This window comes from Cricetulus griseus, chromosome 2, assembly GCF_003668045.3.
Source record: "Cricetulus griseus strain 17A/GY chromosome 2, alternate assembly CriGri-PICRH-1.0, whole genome shotgun sequence".
NCBI lineage: Eukaryota > Metazoa > Chordata > Mammalia > Rodentia > Cricetidae > Cricetulus > Cricetulus griseus.
The window spans coordinates 408,120,783-408,144,045 of NC_048595.1; the positions used below are offsets into that span (position 1 = coordinate 408,120,783).

General features: G+C 39.2%; 1 protein-coding gene across 1 annotated transcript in view; it reads right to left on the reverse strand.

Annotated features, from left to right (window-relative positions):
* The window catches only part of Dnah7 (dynein axonemal heavy chain 7), a 215,011-nt gene that overhangs the window by 41,885 nt on the left and 149,863 nt on the right, over window positions 1–23,263 (reverse strand). Inside the window, exons 49-54 of the mRNA XM_035438832.1 lie at window positions 20,313–20,503; window positions 14,331–14,464; window positions 13,085–13,420; window positions 6,145–6,271; window positions 4,406–4,600; window positions 3,252–3,344 (exon numbers count right to left, since the gene is read on the reverse strand). Of these exons, the coding sequence (XP_035294723.1) occupies window positions 3,252–3,344; window positions 4,406–4,600; window positions 6,145–6,271; window positions 13,085–13,420; window positions 14,331–14,464; window positions 20,313–20,503 (1,076 nt within the window). The remainder of the gene's footprint in view (window positions 1–3,251; window positions 3,345–4,405; window positions 4,601–6,144; window positions 6,272–13,084; window positions 13,421–14,330; window positions 14,465–20,312; window positions 20,504–23,263) is intronic.

Below are 23,263 nucleotides of genomic sequence, written 5' to 3' on the forward strand. Positions count from 1 at the left end.
ATATTATATCCTTCTTGGGTCTCTGATGGGAGTTGAAGTCCAGACCACATGGTTATACTGTTTCCCTTGTTATCAAATTAAAAAGAAGAGATGTAAAGTTTATAAGGTTGAGAAAAATAAAAGCTTAAGTTGTTTATCTAAGAAAATGTTTTGAGGTCTAAAAGGATATGTTTAGGCTGGTAATATAAGTTTTGATAAATGTGGTTTAAGTATAAAACCTTGGACTCATCAAGATAGGATGGATAACAGAGTAATTTCTCCAAATTAGCCAAATACAAATGAACTGTTCACTGTGAATGTAATCTTTACTTGATAATTGTTTTTATTATATGTAGTTTTACTGACTAGACAAAAAGGGGGAAATGTTGCAGAATATTTGCTTACACTATAAAGGTGAGTCTCTGTCCAAGTAGCCTTCTGATCAGTTTAAAAAAGAACTGAATGGTCAATAGCCATGCAGGAAAGAATAGGTGGGACTTCTGGGGAAAGAGGGGAACTGAAAGAGAAGAAGAATCTCGGTACACAGGAGACGTCAGAGAGACACTGAAGAGGTCAGATATGCGTTACAGAGTAGAGGTAACTGAGCCACATGGTAGAACATAGATTAGTAAAAGTAGGTTAATTTAAATTATAAGAGCTAGTAGGACTACCTAAGTTAATGGCTAAGCTTTTATGATTAACAAGAAGTTTCTGTGTCATTATTTGTGAGCTAGTAGCCAACAACAAACATGCAGTGTATCATTTTCAAAATGATCAATTCACCCTAAAACTTGGAGTGCCTGGAAGCACTAGGTATAAAGAGCATGGAGTTTTTGGATAATAGAAGGACATTCTAATAATTATTTCTACATTAAAGATGGGTGCGGTGGTGTAGATACTGGTGACCAATTAATTGTATCACTTAGATGGAAAATAGCTGTAGTTGTAAATGATACCCAAACTGCAGTGGCTCAACACCATCTTATTTCTTGACTCTACAGAGTTATGATGTGGGAGGTCCTTCTGTATGCTGTGAATATGTTTCTCTTATTGGTTGATGGATAAAATGCTAATTGGCCAGTAGCCAGGCTGGAAGCATAGGCAGGGCTACCAGACTAGAAGAAGGCTGGGAAGAGAAACCCAGAGAGTAGCCAGAGAGATACCATATAGCTGCTGAGGAAGCAAGAGGTCTGGGTATCACCGGGTAAGCCAAGAGCTCAAGGAGATACACAGATTAATAGAAATGGGTTAATATTTTAAAAAGAGCTAGCCAATAAGAAGCCTGAGCCACTAGCCAAGCAGTTTATAATTAACAGAAGCCTCTATGTGTCTATTTGAGACTAAGGGCTGTGGGACCAGGTTGGAAACAAACTTCATCTACAGACTTATCTAATTCAGGCAATCTCCAAGTATAGGCAGCAATCAAGCCTTATGACCCTTAAACCTCAACACAGAATTCTAGTTTTGATGGCAGGGAACTGTCTTGGAAAATGTTCACAGTGGCAGCTAAGTAAATACATTCAACTAGCGAAGTCAAGTCTGTGCCCACTATCTTCTCTTTAAATGCACATTGAAGGAGAAGGAGAAGAAAACAAATACTGCTCGAAGGAGAAGAAGAAGACTGAAATATTGCTAAATATTTTGTGACTGTCTCACTATCCAAGAAAAATGGAAAATTCTAGAGGAAAAAAATCTTGAATAAATAAGAAAAAGTTGTAAAACAGAAGACTAAGGTATGGACAGAACAACATGATATAGAAGCTTAAGCACAATTTAAAAACAAACAAAATAATGTATCAGCCAAAAGAAAAAAAACACCCCCCCACCCCCCCACCCCCCAAAAAAATCCTCATTCTATGTAACTCCCATATTCAAAAAGAAAATGAATATGGAAAGTAATATTTGATCTATTTGATAGTTTAATCTATTTTCAGATTAAAGTGTCAGGTTTCAAAAACATAACTCCGAGGAAGGCAGGTGAAGCTGTCACAATTAGGAAACGGCTCATTAACCACCTTTAATGACAAGACAAAGGCCCATGTGTTGCAAGCATTTCACTTTCTCCTCCTTCAGATGGGAAGGAAACTTCTGAAGCTTCCCCTGAAGTTTCTCTGAAAAGTTAGTCTTTTAAATGTCATCAAAGGCTACATTTAATTAGGTTCACAGACACCCAACAAGTGTTTATTTATTTCAACCCCACAGAACAGGGCAGAATTGTGACTTTCTCTATTTAAAGATGTTTAAAAATACATCCTACAATTGTTTTCTATAAAGATAAATCTAATACAAGGTAGACTGTATTATGACTAAACAATGAAAGTATGTGGACAGACCTCTATGCCTAAGATATCTGGGCCCTGGCTAAGCCCTGCAAGGCATTAGCTGAGCAGGCTATTGGCTCAGAAGAAACATCTGTACCTCAGATTATCACTGACATGTAGAGAAAATATTTTTCTTTATTGTTTTTACCATTTAAATTCTGCTTTTATATGGGGAGAAGTGTTGGAACGTAAGTATTTTCTTTGAAAATAAATTAAATTGCAGACACTGTGAGTTTTGAAGTAATTATGTAAAACTTCAATTTGTTTGTACCAATGGGCAGTTATGGTAGTGCCCCAATAACCTACCGCTTACTTTATACTGACATCTCTGAGGATATGAGTCAACAGTTTTAGGCAGATTCATTTTCTATAGATTAATACAAGTGAGGTCATTAATAGGTATTGAAATATGCTGAGATGGCAGGTTTGCTGCTTTGCTTGTTGTAGATTTATAATTAAAGAAGTTAAAATAGCAGTACTGATATTGTCCTTTGTGTCAACAATGACTAAAGTCTTAAAATATTCCGCTCGTTGTCTAAATGCTGAGCATGTGTGCCCACGTGTGTGTTGTGTGCGTATATAGACTTACACTTAGAAAAGACACTCCAGATGTTCTGACATATAAACTTGAAGTTAATGTCATTGACTAGTCTCCACCAACATAACAAAACAAAATAAAAATGAGGTTACAGTATGAAAAGAGAGACGTCTGTGAGGCAGAGGAAACATAAATTATAAAGAATAATCATAAAAAACATAATACTAAAAATACATTCTATTAATCTATATGGGGTAACTAAGTGTAGACATATTTTAGGAAATCCATTAGAAGGAAGTCAAGCTACTTCTTCAGATCTGTTCACCCACCCTGAGTCTATGAAGAAATTCAGGTTTGACTGGGCTGTGCAGAGAGGGGGCAGGATAAGAGCTGCTCTCAAAGCCCACCCTTACCTTGTCTGGCCTCAAGCAACGAACAATAAGCATCCTTTGGAAGTCATTTGCTTTATTCTCCCATTCTTCTGGGAACACCTCATGGTGTGGCTCCTAAAATTATAGTACAGAAGTCAACATTAGAAGTTATTTCTGAAAGTAATTAATATTTTACAAATCATATTCTTAGAGAAATCAGAACATTTGGGTAAATTTTATTTAAACTGTGGGGAAATTAATGTCAATATGTATACCTTTGAAATTTCAGAACAAGCTACGTAGTTCTCTTCATGGCTCAACACAGTGAATGCAATTGCGATTTTAAACTAAAAAGAAATACTCATATGATGTTTCTAAGAACTGTTTTTCATCAGCAACAAGGGTAAAGCTGAAGTAGACCTATCCCAAATGAATGAATTCTGTCTCGCCATCACATATGACAGGTAGCCAAGTACCATACTGGTTAGTCTTGCTGGCAGCCCTCCAGTGCAACCACCTATTTAGCTCTTTTGTTTAGATACAACTGTCTCTACACAGAGCAGCTACCTAGTGTATTCAAGAACAGTAACAATCATAAGAGCAGAAACAAAGGAGTAGAAAATAGTAACGAGGAACTGGAAAAATTTTAACCTTTATGCCAAACTAAAGCTGAAAAATATAAGAGTTGCTACTTATCTCAAAAGGGGAAACAAACTGCTTTATGGCATGTGTTAACTTTCAGTATCTAATTAGAAAGTTGGGCTTTGTAAAAATTGTTTTGAAATGCCAGCTTTTCCCTTTCCTCCAATTATAAAAGTATTCATGAGCTTATATTCTGCATTCAGAAAATCTAAACAGTTGTTTGATAAAATTTTAATTCATCTCCTATAATGATTGCTCAAATCTAAATGGAAATGGGAAAGAAACGCTTGTTAAGGAAACTCAGCAAAACAGTTTTAAAGGCCATGTGGCTCAAAGTTTTATGTCTTTGGAGTTTGGGTAGAATTAGAAACAGAACCATTGTCTTAAGACGATGAGGATAACAGGAATCAAAATTTGTCTTTTAACCACTGACCAGATGATGAAAGCTTATGGAATCTTGCTTTTATTCCAAGGTAAATAGGTGCTTTTTAACATTGTTATCTTCATCATTTAAAAGCTTTGGACTAAAAAAAAGGGTTAAAAAAAAAACATACCAAACTATCATATACTTTTTTCCATCCATCCTTCAGGCGCATAAACTCTTTGCGAATGGTCTTGAAGGCAGGTAAATCGTCTAGTCGGCAGATCTCGTCCCAGGACTTCTGAGGAAGCCACGGACAAGGATTGGTATGAGGATTGTCCAGCCCAATGCCACCAGTGAGCAGAAATCTCCACTCTGCCTTGTTAATCTGTGGAAAACAGACACCATAGAGAATGTATAGAAAAATCTTCCTAGTTAATTTATAGCCATTGCAGAAGAGCAGAGTCCTTTGAGATTCTCATGAAATTCCACAGCTGATGTGGCTTTCTATTTAGTCACAAAAATCCAAGTGCTGAACTAATTTTTTTTAAAAAAAAGTTCCATTTAAGTAGCTACTTTTAAATAATTTTCTCCAGTATTACTAGCTTAAAAGGAAGATATGAACATATTCTACTTGAATAATATATGTTCCTCAAAATGTTTGCTTACAGTCCCACATATTGGCTCTGAAAATTCATAGAAAGATAGAAGATCAACAATCTGCCATATTTTCATTTATTTTTTTTATAAAATACAATGAGTTGTGAAGTGTTTAGAAGAAAATATAAGGAAAAACAATAGATATTTTCCTAATTCTCTCAAGATATTACCACATGAAATTTTACCAATCTTAAAAGCATAAATATATAAAAAAGACTATTATGTTTCTCTTTCACCAATAAAGTACTTCCTAAAATTGAAAATGAAAATTGAAAATGAGAATAAATTACTTGGTATTGTTAAATGCATGGTCACTCGAGATTGCAATAGAAATAAGCTTTTGTTTGTTTGTTTAACTTAGGGTGTTGCTATGTAGCTCAGGTTGTCATCAAATCCACTGTATAGTCTAGGCTGTGGTCCGACTCAAAATCCCCTGCCCTAGCTTCCCGGGTACAGGGATTACAGCTGTGTATCACTACACAGGCTCTAGCAACAGAGCATTAAACTAAAATACATAAAAGTTGAAGTGACAATAACACACTATGTTCTTAAATTTATACTTTACTACTGTGAAATTCAGTCTTGTCATGTCTTAACCTTGCCTTAATTTGTTTTTAATCATATGCATATGTATATATTCCCATGCAGATTAGTAAATTAATAAATCAATGTTATCACAACGGTGTTACGTAGCTAGACAAGCATTAGCAGGCTTGGAGGATACTCTTGCCAAGCTCTAGAGCCCACCTTCAATTTTACCACATAAAAATTGGGAGATTCGACAGGTGTTGGTGGCACACACCTTTAATCCTAGCACTTGGGAGGCAGAGGCAGGCAGATCTCTGTGAGTTCGAGGCCAACCTGGTCTCCAGAGCAAGTGTCAGGACAGCCTCCAAAACAATACAGAGAAACCCTGTCTCAAAAAACCAAAGAAAAAAAAAAGGGGGAGGAGGGAAGAGATTCCAGGGCTTTGCTAAGGCCTATTCTGGAAAAGCTATTCCTCCTGATTATAAGAATTCAATTTCTACCTCTGACCAGGGGTAGAGACGTGGTCTTCTAACCTGCCCTAAAGATTGAACATTACATTACATACATCTCCTCCTTTAATAGTTAATACAACTGGGCCTAGCATCATAATCCCTCAGGTTAATTTTTAAGTTGTATTATGGAGGCACAGAGAATCAAGCCATGGCTTCATGTCATGGTACACCCCTAAGGCCATCTTCCTGCAACAATAGCATTTGTGCTCTTACAAACTGAGTCCTTACTAACCGCGTGGTCGTGTAGCAGCAGATTCACAGTGAGACAAAAGGAAAAGAGCATCTTGTCCTTCTCAAAGAGTGACCGGCAGATGTTGACATAGAGTGAGTAAGTGAAGTGGTCCTTGAGAATCTGAAGCCTAAGGACCAACACAGACAGAGAGGAGGAGTGAGAAAACACAAATGTGATCACCACGTGGGACAGGCTGAGACTGCAGTACATACTGTTAAATGAGTGCTCTAGCCATGTCTGTCAGTTCCCATCCAAACATTCACCTGTTTGAGAGCTAGACAAGGTTGGCGCATTTGAACTGAGTTGCATTTTACTGTTGACTGTTTCTCAACTTAATCTTTCTTTTGGAAAAAAGTGCTTGGCATCTTAATCCATTAAAACATCTCCAGATGTTTCAACCTCAAAGAATTGTATGTAGGGGTAAAATTTGAGCTCTTCACAAAGTAAATACTTACATATATTTTATATTGAATAGATGAATTAACTTGCATTAAATTAGTGGCAAAGCCTAGTGTTGTGCAACAATGCACATGAATCTATCAAAAATCAGTAGATTTGATGAAACTGCATCTCTGTTTGTCACAGAGAGAAAACATGAACGTATGAATAATCAGTGTCATGTGTGTGAGCCACAGCCATAATAATCCCTAATGTCAGTACAAAGCTTCACTCATTTTAACATAACTATTACATGAAATAATCATTGAATTCAAAATTCTAAAATACATTCATTGCAAAGACATAAAAACTAGAATTTTAACTCCTATTGACAGAAAACACTTGTAGAGAATTAATGACTGACAGGGACTAATGCCTCAAACCTTCCAAGCAGATCAATTATCTGAAGGAAAAAAAAAAAAAACCAACATAGTTTATGAGTAATCAAAATTATACTGGTATTTCTTAATGGATTAAGGAAAACATAGCCACCCATCTGTGACAAGATCTTAGCTATTTTTGGACTACTGTTCTTGGCTTTGACTCATTCTAATTGGTGTTTTTTTCATTTCTCCTCTTGCTCATTTCCTTAACTGTTTTATCCCATGCCAGCACTGCCATCAAGAGAATGACAACAAATGGATGCATCTTATTTCTAGCAGAGAATTCTGAAACAAACAGCGTAGTGAGACAGAAGTCCTTGAAATGCAACTGAACTGTAGATTTAAAATCAACATTTGCCCGGAGCTGGTGGCACATGCCTTTAATCCCAGCACTCGGGAGGCAGAGGCAGGCGGATCTCTGTGAGTTCGAGGCCAGCCTGGTCTCCAGAGCGAGTGCCAGAATAGGCTCTAAAGCTACACAAAGAAACCCTGTCTTGAAAAAAACCAAAATAAATAAATAAATAAATAAATAAATAAATAAATAAATAAATAAATAAATATCAACATTCTGTCCCTGTTTCCACTGTCATGTCAGTAGGTCTTTTCACAGGTGAAATCTGTCTGCCCTATAGTTGTATAATACATGGTGACTTAGAATTGCTCTTTCTGGAAGAGAGTTAAAAAGTGTACACTCAGACAAATTTCCTCTTGTAGATAAGAACAACAAGGGGAAATTATATTAATGAGCAAAATGCCAAAGGGCACGAACAGACCAGCACACACTGCTAGCATACTCTGGAGATCCCTTTCACTGTTAGGAATCTCAGCCCAGACCAAACCAAAATTCCTGGCTTCAATACTAAATCAAATTTCTGGACTGGCCAATCTATGAAGCAGAGCTGGTGATTTTTGTTTTTGGTTTGTTTTTATTTTTCAAGACAGATTTCTCTGTATAGCTTTGGTGTAGCTGCTGGTGATAGGCTCCTTTTCCTTCCCATATCGTCCCAACTTTCCCTATCCTTCTCCTTCCTCCAAAACTATTAGAAACTCAAATTCAGTCTCAATAGTGACAAATTATCAATTAAAATGCCAAATTTTAATGATATATATTCCAGTGGGGATAAAAAATTAAAAGTCATTATTCAGTGTTATTGAGTAATATGATAGGAGACAATTTATGATTCCCTAATGGAGTTACATGTTTGAATAAACTTATAGGAAAGAAAATAAGATGAGAGAAATAGTTAACAGTATGGATAGTTGTCATTATGGTATCAATATGTCTACTACTCACATGACTTATCAAATATATACAACATGGTCTATTGTGCAGCAACTAAAAATTGTATTACAGAGGAATGATGTTAGAAGAAAGGGAAATAAAAACACTCTACGTATATGCATGCTCACACAAGTGTGCATATATGTGTACTTATACACACGTATATGTGTATATATACATACATAGATGTGTACATTTATGTATATGTACATATACATAAGTGTACATATATACATGTAGATAAAGTTGCCATTTGGCCCCTTTAATAAAACAATACCCTACTTAGATCTTTTTCTGTATTTGTTTGTTTGCTATAGTTCTCTTTAACCTTTGATGGACAGTTAGCTTTTTAATTGAAAACTCTTGAAATTGAAAACTTCTGCTGCAGATAAATTGATGAAAAGGACAAGCTAGAGGGCTTTTGGTGTAACAAGACAGTGCACTCAAATGTTTGTCCCTGTCAGGTCTATTCCCAAGTCTCCCTCCACCCACCACAAATGTGCATGAATCTGCACCAAAGGCCACCCACAGTGATGCTCATTGCAACAAACATTCATTGTAGCCCAAGACTGGAAGTCAATATTCTCAACAGCAGAAGGGATCAATACTTTCAGGTAGGGTGTCAGGCCAAGCAAATATTTAAAAATTTAAGTGAAAGGGCTTCTTTCTCCTGGTGAAGATAAAGAGACAGCCTCTCTCCCCTCCTCTTTCTTAGAGCCTCGCATTACAGATTCTAAAAATGTCAAGTAGTTTCTACCCGCTGATGGTTTTCAACCTTTTGATTGTATTTATTGTTGTGAGACATGTGTGGGTGCATATGGGGCACAGAGTACCTGCGGAGCTCAGAGGACAACTTTCAGGGTTCTCTTCTCTCCTTCCACCACGGGTTTGGAGATGAAGGTCAAGTCAGGTTTGCAAAGCAAGTGCTTTTACCTAATGAGCACCTGTGTCAGATGGGAATGTGGCTGGCTACAAGACTAACTCAAAAAAGTCAATAGCCCTCTTACAAACAAATGATGAACAGGGAGAGAAAGAAGCTGAGAAAACACCCCCCTTTACAACAGCCACAAATAATATAAAACATCTTGAGACCACTCCAACCAAGCAAGTGAAAGACTTGTATGACAAGAACTTCAAGTCTTTGAAGAAAGAAATCGGAGAAGACATCAGAACATGGAAAGATCTCCGATGCTCATGGATAGGTAGGATTAATATAGTAAAAACAGCAATCCTACCAAAAGCAAGATACAGATTCAATGTAATCCCCATTGAAATTCCAACTTAATTCTTTCTAGACCTTGAAAGAACAGTACTCAACTTCAGATGGAAAAAAAAAAAAAACAGGATAGCTATAACAATCCTGTACAATAAAAGAACTTCCAGAGGCATCACCATCCTTGATTTCAAACTCTACTACAGAGTCATAGTAATAAAACAGCACGGCATTTGCATTGAAATAGGCAGTTGAATTAATGGAGCTGAATTGAAGACACAGATACAAATCCACACACTTACGGACACCTGATTTTTCAACAAACAAGCCAAAATTATACAATGGAAAAAAGGAAGCATCTTCAACAAATGGTGCTGCCATAACTGGATATTGGCAATGTAGAAAGATGCAAATAGATCCATATCTATCACTCTCTAGAAAACTCAAACTTAGCCCTCCAGCAACTTGGTATGCCACATTTTGTTGATACCCACGGGAGACCTGAACTTCTCTGAACCGAAACAGGAAGAATGAATGAGGGGTGGTGGTGGCAGAAGAAAGGGAGGTTATAATGGGACGAGGGAAACTGCAGTTGGGATGTGAAATAAAGAAATCTAATTTAAAAAATCACTTCAAAACCTAGTCAGGACTTCCATTATTGTTATTAATATATTTTGTTTTTGTTTTTTTGTTTTGTTTTGTTTTGAGAGAAGGTTTCTCTGTGTAGGCATGGTTGTCCTGGAACTCGCTCTGTAGACCAGGCTGGCCTTGAACTCACAGAGATTCGCCTGCCTCTACCTCCTGAGTGCTGAGATTAAAGATGGTGTGCCACCACCACCTGGCAGGAGCTGCTTTAAGTCCCAAGAATGCCTTCAATGTCTGCCAAGGTCTTGGAAGCCATTGCTCTAAAACAGAAACCCAATGTCTGTAGGCACCTTACTTTAAGATGCAAAGTTGTCTCCTCTTATGTAAGTGTGAAAAGTTTGCTCTTCCTCTTGATAAAGTTCATTTCTAACACAGATGGTTCCTCAGTTAGCAGAGTGAGCATGAACTAAGTGTGACTTTATGCTTGGTTACTAAAAGGGGTGAGATGCCTTTCTGTTTTTGCAATCTCTCTGCAGATTGCCTGTGGTGCACGGCACACTCGGCTTTAATGCTTATTCCATTTTTAAACGGCCTCCTTTCTCTAATGCCTTTCTGGAGAGGATGTCTGAATTGGGAGAAGATTTAGATTTTCATTATCCTCTCCTAACAATAGGCACACAATGGAGAACTATTTAAAAGTGAAAGCTAACAAAACACTGCACTACATAAAATGATACACGAGTTCCACTGCTAAGGGGTTGAGTGCAAAATGCCAGCCCAGGAGAACACATATGGAGATTCTATTTAAACCAGCACCTAAAACAGAAAACTGATCTGTGGCACTGCAAGCTGGACAACAGCTGTCTTGGGGGTGGGAAGTCAGTGACTGCAAGGGGATGAGAGGAGGCCTCTGGGAAGCTGGTAATGCCTCGAACTGGGTGCTAGTTACACAAAGACGCTTCCTTACGGAAACTCACTTCTGTGTATTTCTGTGGGCACACTGCTGTCTTCAGGAATGATTTTTTTTTTTTGCTTTGTTTTATTTGAGTTACAAACAGATTGAATTACATGACAATCCCAGTTCCCTTCTCCCTCCCCTCCTCCCCTACCACCCCCCCCCCAACTAAAACCCTACCTATGGAATATCCTTTCTTCTAATCTACACCTGCCTCAACTTTTCTGCTTCCTCATGACCTCTGTATCCTTCCTCTTCTTTTCAGGAATGATTTTAAGTGCATCTTTATTAGTCTTTCTTTACTTCACATTTACAGTGGTCACACACAGTTTTCATTGCTTACAGATAAAAAACTTTAACTACAAATAAAAAGCTGTATTTGTTTTCTACATTAGTATTCAAATCTCATATTAAGGTAAAAGGGATTGGATATCTTTGAATTTCAAGGGTTTCACTTCTGGTTTGAAGAAACAAACACCTTGGACAAGTTCTGATTTGCTATAACAAGTAAAGGTGAAAGATAAAAAGTGTGTTTGAAGCATGGAATCATGATAACTTTTCAATCCTATGCCAAGAGAAAGTACATTTCAGGGGTGGTCAGAGAAATTTTCTTCTCCCAGACTCCAGCAAATAGACTTTCAACTCCATAGAAGATAACCCTCTGGTGCTATTGTGTTAAACAAGGCTGGGATTAGGAGCCTCAGTGAAAAGGGACACTATGAGCCAGAGAGATGGCTGGGCAGTTAAAACACGCTTGCTGTGCATGCCTGAGGACCTGAGTTCAGACCCAGAGGCCATGAAAAGCTGGATGTGGTAGTGAATGACTACAAAATGGGAGGAAGAGACATGGAAAACCCTCTGATATCCTAGGCCAGCTAGCCTGGAGTACTCAGCACAGAACAAGCAAGACCTGCCTTAAACAAGTGTAAAGTATGTACCAACTCCAGAGGTTGTCGTCTAATCCCCACAAGTGTGCTGTGACAGCTTCCTGCCTTCACACACAATTCTCTCTCTCTCTCCCTCTCTTTCTCTCTCCCCCCTCCCTCTCCCCCTCTCGCTCTCTCTCTCTCTGTGTGTGTGTGTGTGTATCTCTGTCTCTGTCTCTGTCCATCTGTCTCTCTCTCATACACACACAGGCACATACACCAATGAAACTAAAATCCTGCCTCAGAACTTAAAATCTGTAGAAAACAGATGTGTTTGTGTCTATTTAACTAACATACTAGAAACATAGGGAAACTTTGAAAAGAAAGATCACCTACAATTTTGTTTTTCTTCACTAATCCTCACTAACTTGAAAACTTCAAGAACAAAAAACAAACACCCAAATATTAGAAAAAAATGCCCAACTAAAAATGCATCACTAGCCGGGCGGTGGTGGCGCACGCCTTTAATCCCAGCACTCAGAAGGCAGAGGCAGGTGGATCTCTGAGAGTTCCAGACCAGCCTGGTCTACAAGAGCTAGTTCCAGGATAGGCTCCAAAGGCACAGAGAAACCCTGTCTCGAAAAACCAAAAAAAAAAAAAAAAAAAAAAAAAAAAAAAAAAAAAAAAATGCATCACTAACAACAAATCAAATGAATTTTACCCTCTCATCAACTTACAGTTAAACAAGATCTTAATACTTTTGATTTGCATATACTCATCAGCAATAAATAAGATAAAAGGTGTGTGATTATCATAAATAATAAATATCAGAATTTTGTTTTTGCCCTGGTACCTGCAGAGCCCCCATGTAGTACACCCAAATGTGAAACTGCAGTGGCTCAGAGTGCCCACTTAGAACTGGAAGACACAGCTCCTCTCTCCATCCCTGCAGACAGTAAGGTATTCTGCAAATGGGAATGGGAGCTAACCACTTCCTTTTCCTAGGATTATATGACAGTCCTGTAGCTCAGTGAACAGTTGTTTCCCAGACTGAAGTTACATGTATCTGCTCTATTTCCAACTCCCCAGTTTATTTCTGGGAAAATGATGCATCGAGCTCATTTTAGGCTCATGACTGTGATGTCGTGCCATCCTGCAACAAAAACCAAAGCCATCATTCTCACTAACTTAGTATTCGTTAGCATTTCCTTTACATACCTATTTTGTAAGACATCTGATTTCTCTGAATTCTCAATGGACAGGATGAAAAGGTTAATGAACCAGATCAGTGAATACTGGTACATGGGCTCAATGTTGGCTAAGTCAGCAATGGAGAAAAACAGGATGGAAGAATGGACCGCAATGGGGCGGTAGCCCATGCGGGTGTTATCAATCTTTTTCTCCGTCTCCTCGGCTACTTCCTGCTTTTGAGAAATCTCATTAGCCAAAGCCTTGGAGGAAGATAATATCTTAATTGCAGTCTCGTCTTCTAATATATTGCCTTCTGAAGATGAAAGGACTTCTAAAATCTTGTCTTCTATTTCCTTTAACTGCCTGGAATGAAACACAGTTTTCTCAGAACAAAAAAGAAATGGTTTAAAGATCACTTCAAATATGCGGTCTTTTCTCAGAAACAGAGAGTCTGTAACCTAAAGAAATGCATCATGTCATGACAAATATCTGGAAAAGGGATGCTTCGAAATTAGTTTCTTATCTTGTGAAATGTCACAAAGACGCCGCCTCCCTGCTCCAGCTCTCCAGCTCCAGTGGTCATTCATGTGATACCTTGAGGAAATGTGGCAAACCAGTCTCCTCTGCACCCAGTAGCCCAGCCTGGAGTGAACGCAATAGCACTCCATTTACTTCTGAATTTCTACAAGACTTAAAGAGCTTTACTGTGATACAGATACTATGAGCACAAAGTGGGAAACTACATAAGTGCATTCATTCATACCATACTCCAAAGAACACAGGTCACTTGTAGTTCCTTGTTGAGGAACTGAAAACCCATGTCCAAGTCTGTGGCAAGTCTCCTGGTTCTTCCAGGTCTGAGAAAAAGACTCGGGAATGGAGTTCTCTAAATTACTATGGAGGCCCTGCAGTCCCTGCATTACAAAATTTTCCATTTGTGGGGAGGAGCTGGAGAGAAGGCTCAGCAGTTAGGATTACTTTGCTTTTCCAGAGGACCCAAGTTCAATTCCCCCTTACACCAGGCAACTCACAACTGCCTGGAACTCCACTTCCAAAGGGTGCTCAGTCATTTTCACCCTTTTCTGGCCTCTAAAAGCACCACATATGTGGCACACAGACACTAACATGAATAAATACAAAACAAAATGCACCTTTAAAAATAAATTCCCATTTGGTATACCTATTCAATCTAACTAAATGGATACATAAATGTACTTCAATTTATTATAATCATAAAATAAATAACAGTTCTGCATTTCACGATGTTTCAAACCTTTTGTTCTCAGCTCCTTGAAGTATCAAGGCTTGCTTTTCTTCTTCCAGGTCTGGCCTTTCCCGTGCCACCACAATTCCCAAAAGCTGATCCTGCATGCCCTCTGGAGTTATCATGAAGTTCAATAATGTGACCTGCAAGTCAAAGAATGTATATTGAAAATTCACTGGTTTTTTTTTTTCCCCACTATGAAAGCTTCTGTGTGTATGACTCAGGGTTGCATCCACAGAGCACATACTGCGGCAGCCATATGTATGAAAATAGAACTCAGAGAGAACCAAAGGGACACAGGCAAGCCTGACTAAAGTTTGTGACAGTCAGGAATCAAAGACTTATAATGGTTTATTCATTCCCAATTCAAACTGGTCCAATTTCTGGTGATTGTTAACAGGGATATCAATTAGCATAAGGCTGGAAACAGTCCTTAATACAGGCTGGACTGATTCTCATGTAAGGGCTCCTAGAGGTGTCGTATGAAACAATCTTGAGAACACTGCATTGCTATGCTTTGAGTGAACGACTTTTTATGTCAATAAGCCACTATTCTGCAGAAAGAAACACTGGGAAATTTACATTTTAATAGTGTCCATTAAGGGCTATCTGCCCACATCCACGCCATCCAGGTACCTAATTAGCTAGCGGAGGGGTTGGTGTGGTTGTGCCTGCCCCATACATTAGCCACATCTTTACAATTCTCCCTTTCCTGGTTCTTCCCAACAAATACGTTAAAAACTATTCACGGTTCCTGCCAGCTCTAGAATGATCTCCAGGCTTCACAGTTACACTTGCTGAAACTGCTATTTGCCTGTGCTTCCCCTCACAGTCCAGCTCTCTGTAGACTGCTCCCTTCTCAGCCCCTCAGTACCAACCAATGCACACGGCAATATAACAGCAACTGTTTGGGTCAGGCCACCAAGAATCCAAGAAGCCAATAAACGCCTTGAGCTTGGCTTCCTTTGAAATTCTCACTTTATTGATTGGTTTTTGTATATTTGCCAGCCTGTTGCCCACATGCCTTGGGGTCTGCAATCTCATCTTCAGCCTCTACTACTTCCTTTCGTGTCTTTTACTTCATCTGCCCTGTGAGCTGATGATGGAATTCATACATAAGGGTTGTTAAACGCCTCTCTGTGCTTCAGCCTTTGCTCTATTGAACAGCCTGACCCTTGTAATACACGAGATTAACTCTTCATTTTCCAAGTTGCAGACCCACCCCTCCTGGACATCTGCCCAGTGCATTCCACCCCTGCCTGCAGCTTCCTATACTTCTTCATTGGCTCCTAACTCCTTACGGCACACACTTGACTGGATGAAGCCTCGGGTTTATTGATCTCTCACCTGGGCTAGAATGAAAATAGCTCTAGCCTAGGGATTGTCCCTTATTTGACTTTGTAAGAATTCCAATGATCCCTGGTTAAGTTGTTTTCTCTTCTTTCTAGCTCCTAAGATTTTAGCCATTTGATGATTATTTCCCAAGGAAACTTCCTATTAGGCTGTATCCCAGGAAGCAGAAACAGATACTGCCTTTTTGTTTAGCTGTGGTGGTGGTGGTTTGAATGGGTTAGGCCTCTGACAGATTCATGTGGTTGAAAGTTTGGCCTATGTATAGGGAGGGGCACTATTAGGAGGTGTGACCTTGTTGGAGAAGGTGTGGCCTTGTTAGAGGAAGTGTCACTGTGGAATGGGCTTTGAAGTCTGTTACATGTTCAAACTATGCCCAGTATGAGACACAACCTGTTCCCTGTAGATCAAGATATGGAACTCTCAGTTCCTCTCCAGCACCATGTCTGCCTGCATGCTTCCATGCTTCTAGCCATGATAACAATGAACTCTAAAACTATAAGCCAGCCCTAATTAAATGATTTCCTTTATTAGAGTGGTCATGGTGTCTCTTCACAACAACAGAAACTACAACTAAGACAGTTGGCTAAGCAGAATACAAACAACACCCAGTGGGACAAGGAACTAAAAGTGGGAAATATTCAGGGCATAAAGAAAAGGTATCTATCTAACCTGGGAGGCAGTTACAAGGAAGGCATACCCCAGAGACAGAATGCAGAGCGAGACTTTGCAAATGGCTAGCAGAGAACTGAGGGACAAACAGGACCGCAGTATAGGCTGACAGTGTCAGCACTGTTAGTTTGTCACAACCCCCTGCAGAACTGGGAAGCCTTGAGGGACAAACAAGATAGCAATGTAGACTGCCTGGTTTCAACACTGACAGTGAAACACTGCAATCCCCTGCGGGATGAGGAAGCCAGGAACTGTCTGGATTCCATCTCCAGTCTTTTTGAGCTGGTCTGGAGTGGACCTATGTATTTGGTTTGAATGTGTAGCCAGAGCTGAGGAAGACTCCAGGCAGAGGAAACAGCACAGGAAAGCAGTAGGAAATGTGGGCACATGAACAGAGAGCAGGGATTCCATCATTCCAACATGGAGAGCATGTGAGTAGAATCTAATTTCTAGGCCACTGAGAAGTGAAAATAAATAACTTCTATCATATGTAGCCAAGAACCCAGCATTTTCTTTATTGTTTGCAATGTCACAAATTATTTCTTTAGGCTTGAAAATATCGTAAGATTTCAGTAACTGCCAGCAACAAAAAGACACAGCTCATTGCTTGCTCCTGTTTGCAGTATTTCCTTAATCAAAGGCCATCTCTCACTAGGAACCACCCATCTATACCCAGGTAACAACACACAACACAACACAGCACAAACAACTATGTGTTGACCATTTTGCTCAACAGGTTTAAATATATTTTATATCACAACTTAGCTAGATCATTGCAGCAAAAATTGCTACTTTGTCACATCTAACTATGAGGGTTTTTTCCATACTAAAACAAGAGAATTAGTAGAAAAGATAAACCCAGAGAGCAATCATGTAACATGTCACAAACAGCCAGGCACACACTCAGCTTATTAGAAAGATAATTTGCATAGTAAAGGGGTGTTATTTTGGTTTTAACCAACCTAGGATCTAATACTCTAGGGGGCACTTACATGGATTAGAAAAGAGTGCATTCCAAAAACTGATGTGCAGATCAGTGGAATAGAATCAAGATCCAGACAGCTATACTCACTGAATTTCCAACGACAAAAATACACATTGAAGAAAAGACAGTCTCTAATGACAAGAGTACTGAGAAAACTGGGTGCCCACTTGTAGAAGTATGAACGAGATCTTATCTTCCAGCCTGTACAAATCTCCAAATGGAACAAACACTTTACTACTGTCAGAACCAAGATTCTGACATCATTATAGGAAAAGAAGGGGAAAGACTTCAAGGTACAGGCAGAGGCAAGGACTTTACCAATAAGAGCCCAGGAAATAAGACCAGTAATCAATTCATGTGGTTTCATGAAATTCAAAATCTTCTCTGCATCAAAGTAAACAGCTGATTGGGTAAAGGAATAACCTACAGATTGGGAGAAAATCTTTGTCAACTGGACATCTGATAGAGGATTAATAGCCAGACTATATAAAAACCTCTGCCCCGAAAAACACAAGTAAATGAAACACACAACCTAATGACCTGAACAGTTTCCAAAAGTGAAATACAAATGGCCAGATGCTGTGGCTCCTTGTTGTTCATCTTTGTCTTTTCAGCACAGTGTTCTGACACCTGGCTCATCACATACGGGTGACATCACATGTCCCTGCCTTTCTTGGCAGAAGACTATTCCCTCTGCAGGATGTGTCATTTTGGTTTTGTGTCGAAATTTGCTATCTGGAGCACAAGTCCAAAGTCACTTCTGGTACCCCCTAGAGGTGACTCACTTCTCCACCCAAAGGCACAAACTGTTCTTTCCCCTCATTTTCTCAGTGCTCAGCCTCCAGCACCACTAGATATAGGTTATATGGATGCAATCATAGGTTTAGATGAGATAATTATCATCAAAAAGTCATAATTGATCCTATCAACAGATTAATCCTGAATGATAAGCCAACTATATACATACATGCAGAAACACTATTAGCAACAGGTTTTGTAGCTTTTGTATCGCTGCACTCAGATACAAGCCTACTCATTACTAGCCTATTAATATCAGATCTTTGAAACCAAGGTTTTGCAAATGTAACAACAAGTTCACATAGCATTTAGAACCCTAGACACACAGCATCATGATTTCATTTCCATTTTAGCTCTAAAGGATGACAGCAGCATGGCACCCTCCTTTGGGTGCTTTTGAAAGCAAAAGGTACATGAAAGGCCCCAAAATGTGGGAGTGAGAGGTTGTTTTTAAATTTGTAAGTGAAAGCAAGTAAATGCCTCGCCAAGCTTCCTAATCCCTGCTTAATCAATCCCAGCAATTAAAATAATAGAGCAATAAAACACTCGGGAGTCATAGGGATTTCAACATTGAATTATACACAGATCAGTGTCCTCCCCGCAGCGCCGCTCGACTTCTGTCATAACCAGTTATTATCCAACCAAGAGCTGTTCACACTGTAGGTGAGAATGTCGTGTACTTTACTGGAAAGTAAAAAGGTTTTTTTTCATACTGTTTATTAATTATTTTCTTTCCAATTTTAGTATATGTGCTGCCGAAGAGAGCACATTAATTATTTTCTTAACACAGCCATGGGAGCTTGTTTTCTCGTGTTTTATACTTACACTGAAGAGTTAAACAGTCATGCAAATGGTTAGCATTCATATAAATTCTGTCCACTAGGCCTCATTCTGAGCATTTTATAGAGAGACTAACCAGTTTTCAGTTCACTCAGTGACATAGTAACTTTCATTACCATCATTTACAAATGATGGGACTGATGCACAGGGAAGTTAAACCATGTGCCCAAGTCTGTGATAGAGCAGCAGTTCGAATCCACACTGTCAACTATGCTAGTCCCTTTCCTGATGCATAAAGAGATACTAGGTATGTTTCCAGTGCTTTGGTAACAGTGTGTTTTAGCTAATTAAAAAAGTAGCCACAGCCTTTTCAATATGCTTTCAAAATCAAGCTCAATTTGTCTCACACACACACATATCCATCTCCTGTAGTCCTCTTGCCTCCAGCAATGTCCCAGTCTACGTGTGTGTGTGTGTGTGTGTGTGTGTGTGTGTGTGTGTGTGTGTGTGTGTGTGTGTGTGTGTGTACTTTGAGCTTCTAGAACACACTATGTCACCACGAACAACAACAATTTTCCACACATTACAGTTATTCTGTACACACTGCTGTGTGCATGGCATGAATCCCTTGAGAGCAAACATCACAGTCACCTTTCATTGATGGCATGAATGTACCACCATGGTCTGCCCTCTACTGTTTAGCAGAGTTGCTGCCTGCGTTAGGTATTTCCAATAAAAAAGATCGTCTGAGCACACTGAATGGATCTTTTTTATCTATGTGTTATTTAAAAAATCAGAATCAGAATTTCATAATGTCCTCTCATGCACGATTCTATAAATGAATGTCACACACACTTACAACCAGGGGTGAGAATAAGGGAGAAGAAAGCAGAGTGAGGGAAAGACCCTAAACCCCAGGAGCCCAGCCTTAGAGCAATGTCACAATCATCTTGGTCCTTGAATAACACCTTAATGTTACCCTTTTACAAGAATTGTCAGTATTTTAAAAGAACACTGATAAAAAATAATTCTTTTCAATAATTCTGTAAAATCAGATAGCAGCAGCCTTAGTCTGAGAAAGGGATAGAGTTCTGTCTCTAAATGTCAGCTCCAATAATTAGCACATTATTGTCTATTACAAAGGTTATGAGTGATACCTGCTTTTAACAGTGAAAAATCTAAGGATGTTTGTGCAAATCAGAGTCTAGCACTCTTTCTTTGCAGTGTGTTGAAGCCTCCTTTAGTAATCCCAGGCACACAAAAAAGCAACATTTGGAGATTATTATCAGAATTTCAGGAAGTGGACAGAACACCCAAATTCTAATTGTCCTCTTACATCTGAGGAAAAAACTATGGTCAGGGGTCAGGAGATGTGGTATGGAAATGCCATTAACTTAGATACTGGCCTTCACCGATGTCTCAGGGAGATAGTGTGGGTTTCTCAGCTTGGTAGTGATGTAGAAGCGGAAGTCGGGAGCGTACTCAATGGTGGAGTCGCCGAGCCGGATACATGTGCTCCCACCCTGTTTGAAGACCTGCTTCAGCAGCAGAGGTTCCAGAATCGGGTCCAGTTCTTCTCCCACGTTTTCTAGCAACACTAAAGGTGGAAAAACATTCCATCACACTTGAAATATTGACTATGGGTATTCAATGCTCGGGTTCTTTTCATCTCTCCAGATGGCTCTGTTCTCCTAGCTATGTACGTTACTCTCATCTTCTAAGGGTACAGAGAAATGATGTTGTAAAAACACTGCCTGCCAGTGGAAGATCAGTGGGAGGGTCTGTATCGTTTCCTGCCTGCTTCTACACCGGCCTAGTTTGATGGTTCCCGCCTGGCCTGGGACTCACAGTATGTAGGCTTGATGACAGAGAAGATGCATTTCTGTAGCTATTTCAGTATTTACTGTATTTTTACTATAAAAATAACTCATACATATTATAGAACATCTGGAAAATACAGGAAATTATAAAGAAATTGGGCAACACCCTCTAATCAGATTTTCTTTATCCATTAAATAGCTTAGGTTAATTGATAGAAAAATGATGCAAATTTTTATATAGCATAATTACCTAATGAATAATTTTCAGTCTAGTATTTCTCTCAGTTTTTCTACACATACTTGAGGTGAAACAAGCATCAATTTCTGTCCTAATTATTTACATTATAACAAAATTGTCCTGTGCTATGATAACTAACAAACATATAACTGTTCTCCATTTTTTGATCAATGCTGTTTTTGATAATATATTTGGATCTGTTTCTATTCTAAGATATAAGTAGCATCCTAAACAAAACTAGGCATTTCAGAATATTTTCTTCTGGCACAATGCTTTCCAGAAAGGATCCAGAGACATAGGGTCCCTCTGAGTGTGAAACTCCTAATGCATTTGCTAAGTTAAAGTCTCACATAATGGTGTTTAAGCTAAGTTAAAGTCTCACATGATGGTGTTTAAGCACAGTCATGAATTCAGGAGCCTTGTAAGTGTCCCTTGAAGGAACGGGGTAATCTGAGCTGGAAAGAGGGGCCTGAGGACTGAGGGTTTGACAGACATTTGCACTGAGCTTGCAAACATATTCTTCCTTCCCTGTTTGAGCCTGGCTAAACAAATTTCTATAACTACCTCCCTACCAATTTCCTCCACTGCTTGGATCTTGGCCAACAGGGAGAGAGAGACATAGCAGGTAACTTCTAAGAACTCATTTTCACTTCCTACTCACACAGTTATTTTTATAGTTAAATAAAATGAATACATCATGATGAATAACTATGCTAATTTTCCATTGACTAGGTTAGTCTTTTCCCACCATCAATGACACAGTGAATGTTGTTTTGACTGTTCTTGATTCTGCTGGTCCTAGAAGCCCCATTTGCAGCCAATTTTTTGGGTCACTTTAAGTCACGTTACAAACTATTTCCTGAAAAGTTATGAGACATCATGGCTGTAAGGGGCACTCACTAGACTGCTGACTGACCTATTGTACACAATGTTACAGTAAGGACAAGTGCTGGATAGCATGCTGTCACTGCACTTCCCCACAATTTAAAAAATATGGGCTGTCAGCATCACAATTTAGCAGTGAAGACAGGGACAGGCCAAAGCTCAGCTATACCTGTCCTTGACACTGTGGCTGTTACCAACTGATAGGTTAAAAAGTATAATTAAACTTTCCATTTAGGGCAGGATATTTCAGCAGCTTCTTTCACTATTTTTTTTTTCTTCTGGAAACTGCATGCTAATATGGATTTCCATTGTAAATAGCATGTTATTTATGATTAGGTTCAGCTCTGTAAGAAACCCTCATAATAATAATGTCAACAAAAGGGGATTCATATTCATGTCAAGGAAGTCTTAAATTGTCCTTGGAGGGATGGAGGGACCAGAATGTCTCAGTCATAAGGAATTCTTGCTCTCTTTAGACCTTGGCATTTTCCTCCTCTCCACCTGTAGCCTCAATCTCTTTTGGCCAATGTGGTGTTTCAATACCTATCCATATTTGACCCATCAGAACGAAAAGAACATTGTGTAAGGATATTCCTTGAAGGTGACAAATGGCATTTCCACCATTTGCTTCTTATTTGCCAGAACCAAGCCCAGCGATAGATGGATGCCTGTCTATACATACTGCAGCAGTTATGGGATCTGTATTGAGAGTCAACCTGTCATTACTGTGAGGAACACCTGGAATACCTGTGCATGATAGTCAGCCTGTGGTTACTGTGACAGGAACACCTAGAAAAATAACTAACAGAGGAAGAATTTTGGTTGATGGTTTCAGAGATTTTAGTCCATGATCATTTGCTCCCTTCACTGTGGGTCTGTGGCAAAATAGAATTATATGACAGGTACATGAGGCATTGGAAAGTTGCTTACCTCATGGCAACCAGACAACAGAGAGAGAGAGATTGGGGGAGGGAAGAAGAGGGAGGAAGGGAGAGAGAGAGAGAGAGAGAGAGAGAGAGAGAGAGAGAGAGAGAGAGAGAGAGAGAGCGCCAAGAAGGAGCAAAACCAAAATGCACCCTTCAAAGGCTTGCCACCTTCTTCCCACCACTAGCTCCCTTCTCAGGACAGCCCATTAAGCTATGAACTCAATGGATGAATCATTGCTAAGTTATATTCTCGACAGCACCACTACCTGAGGGCCAAGAGTTTAACACAGGAGCCTTGGGGAACACTCCCCAACCATGACAACATATTTACATTGTATCTGAGAAGATAAAATTTAAAAGAATCTACTAGATGGATAGAAGAGGAATCAGGAAACAGGAAAATGGTGTCACGTTATTTTAAAGGACTTCCTGCCCCATGTGCTCATACTTCCACTTTCCAGTTCTCACTTTCCCAAAATTTCTGACTT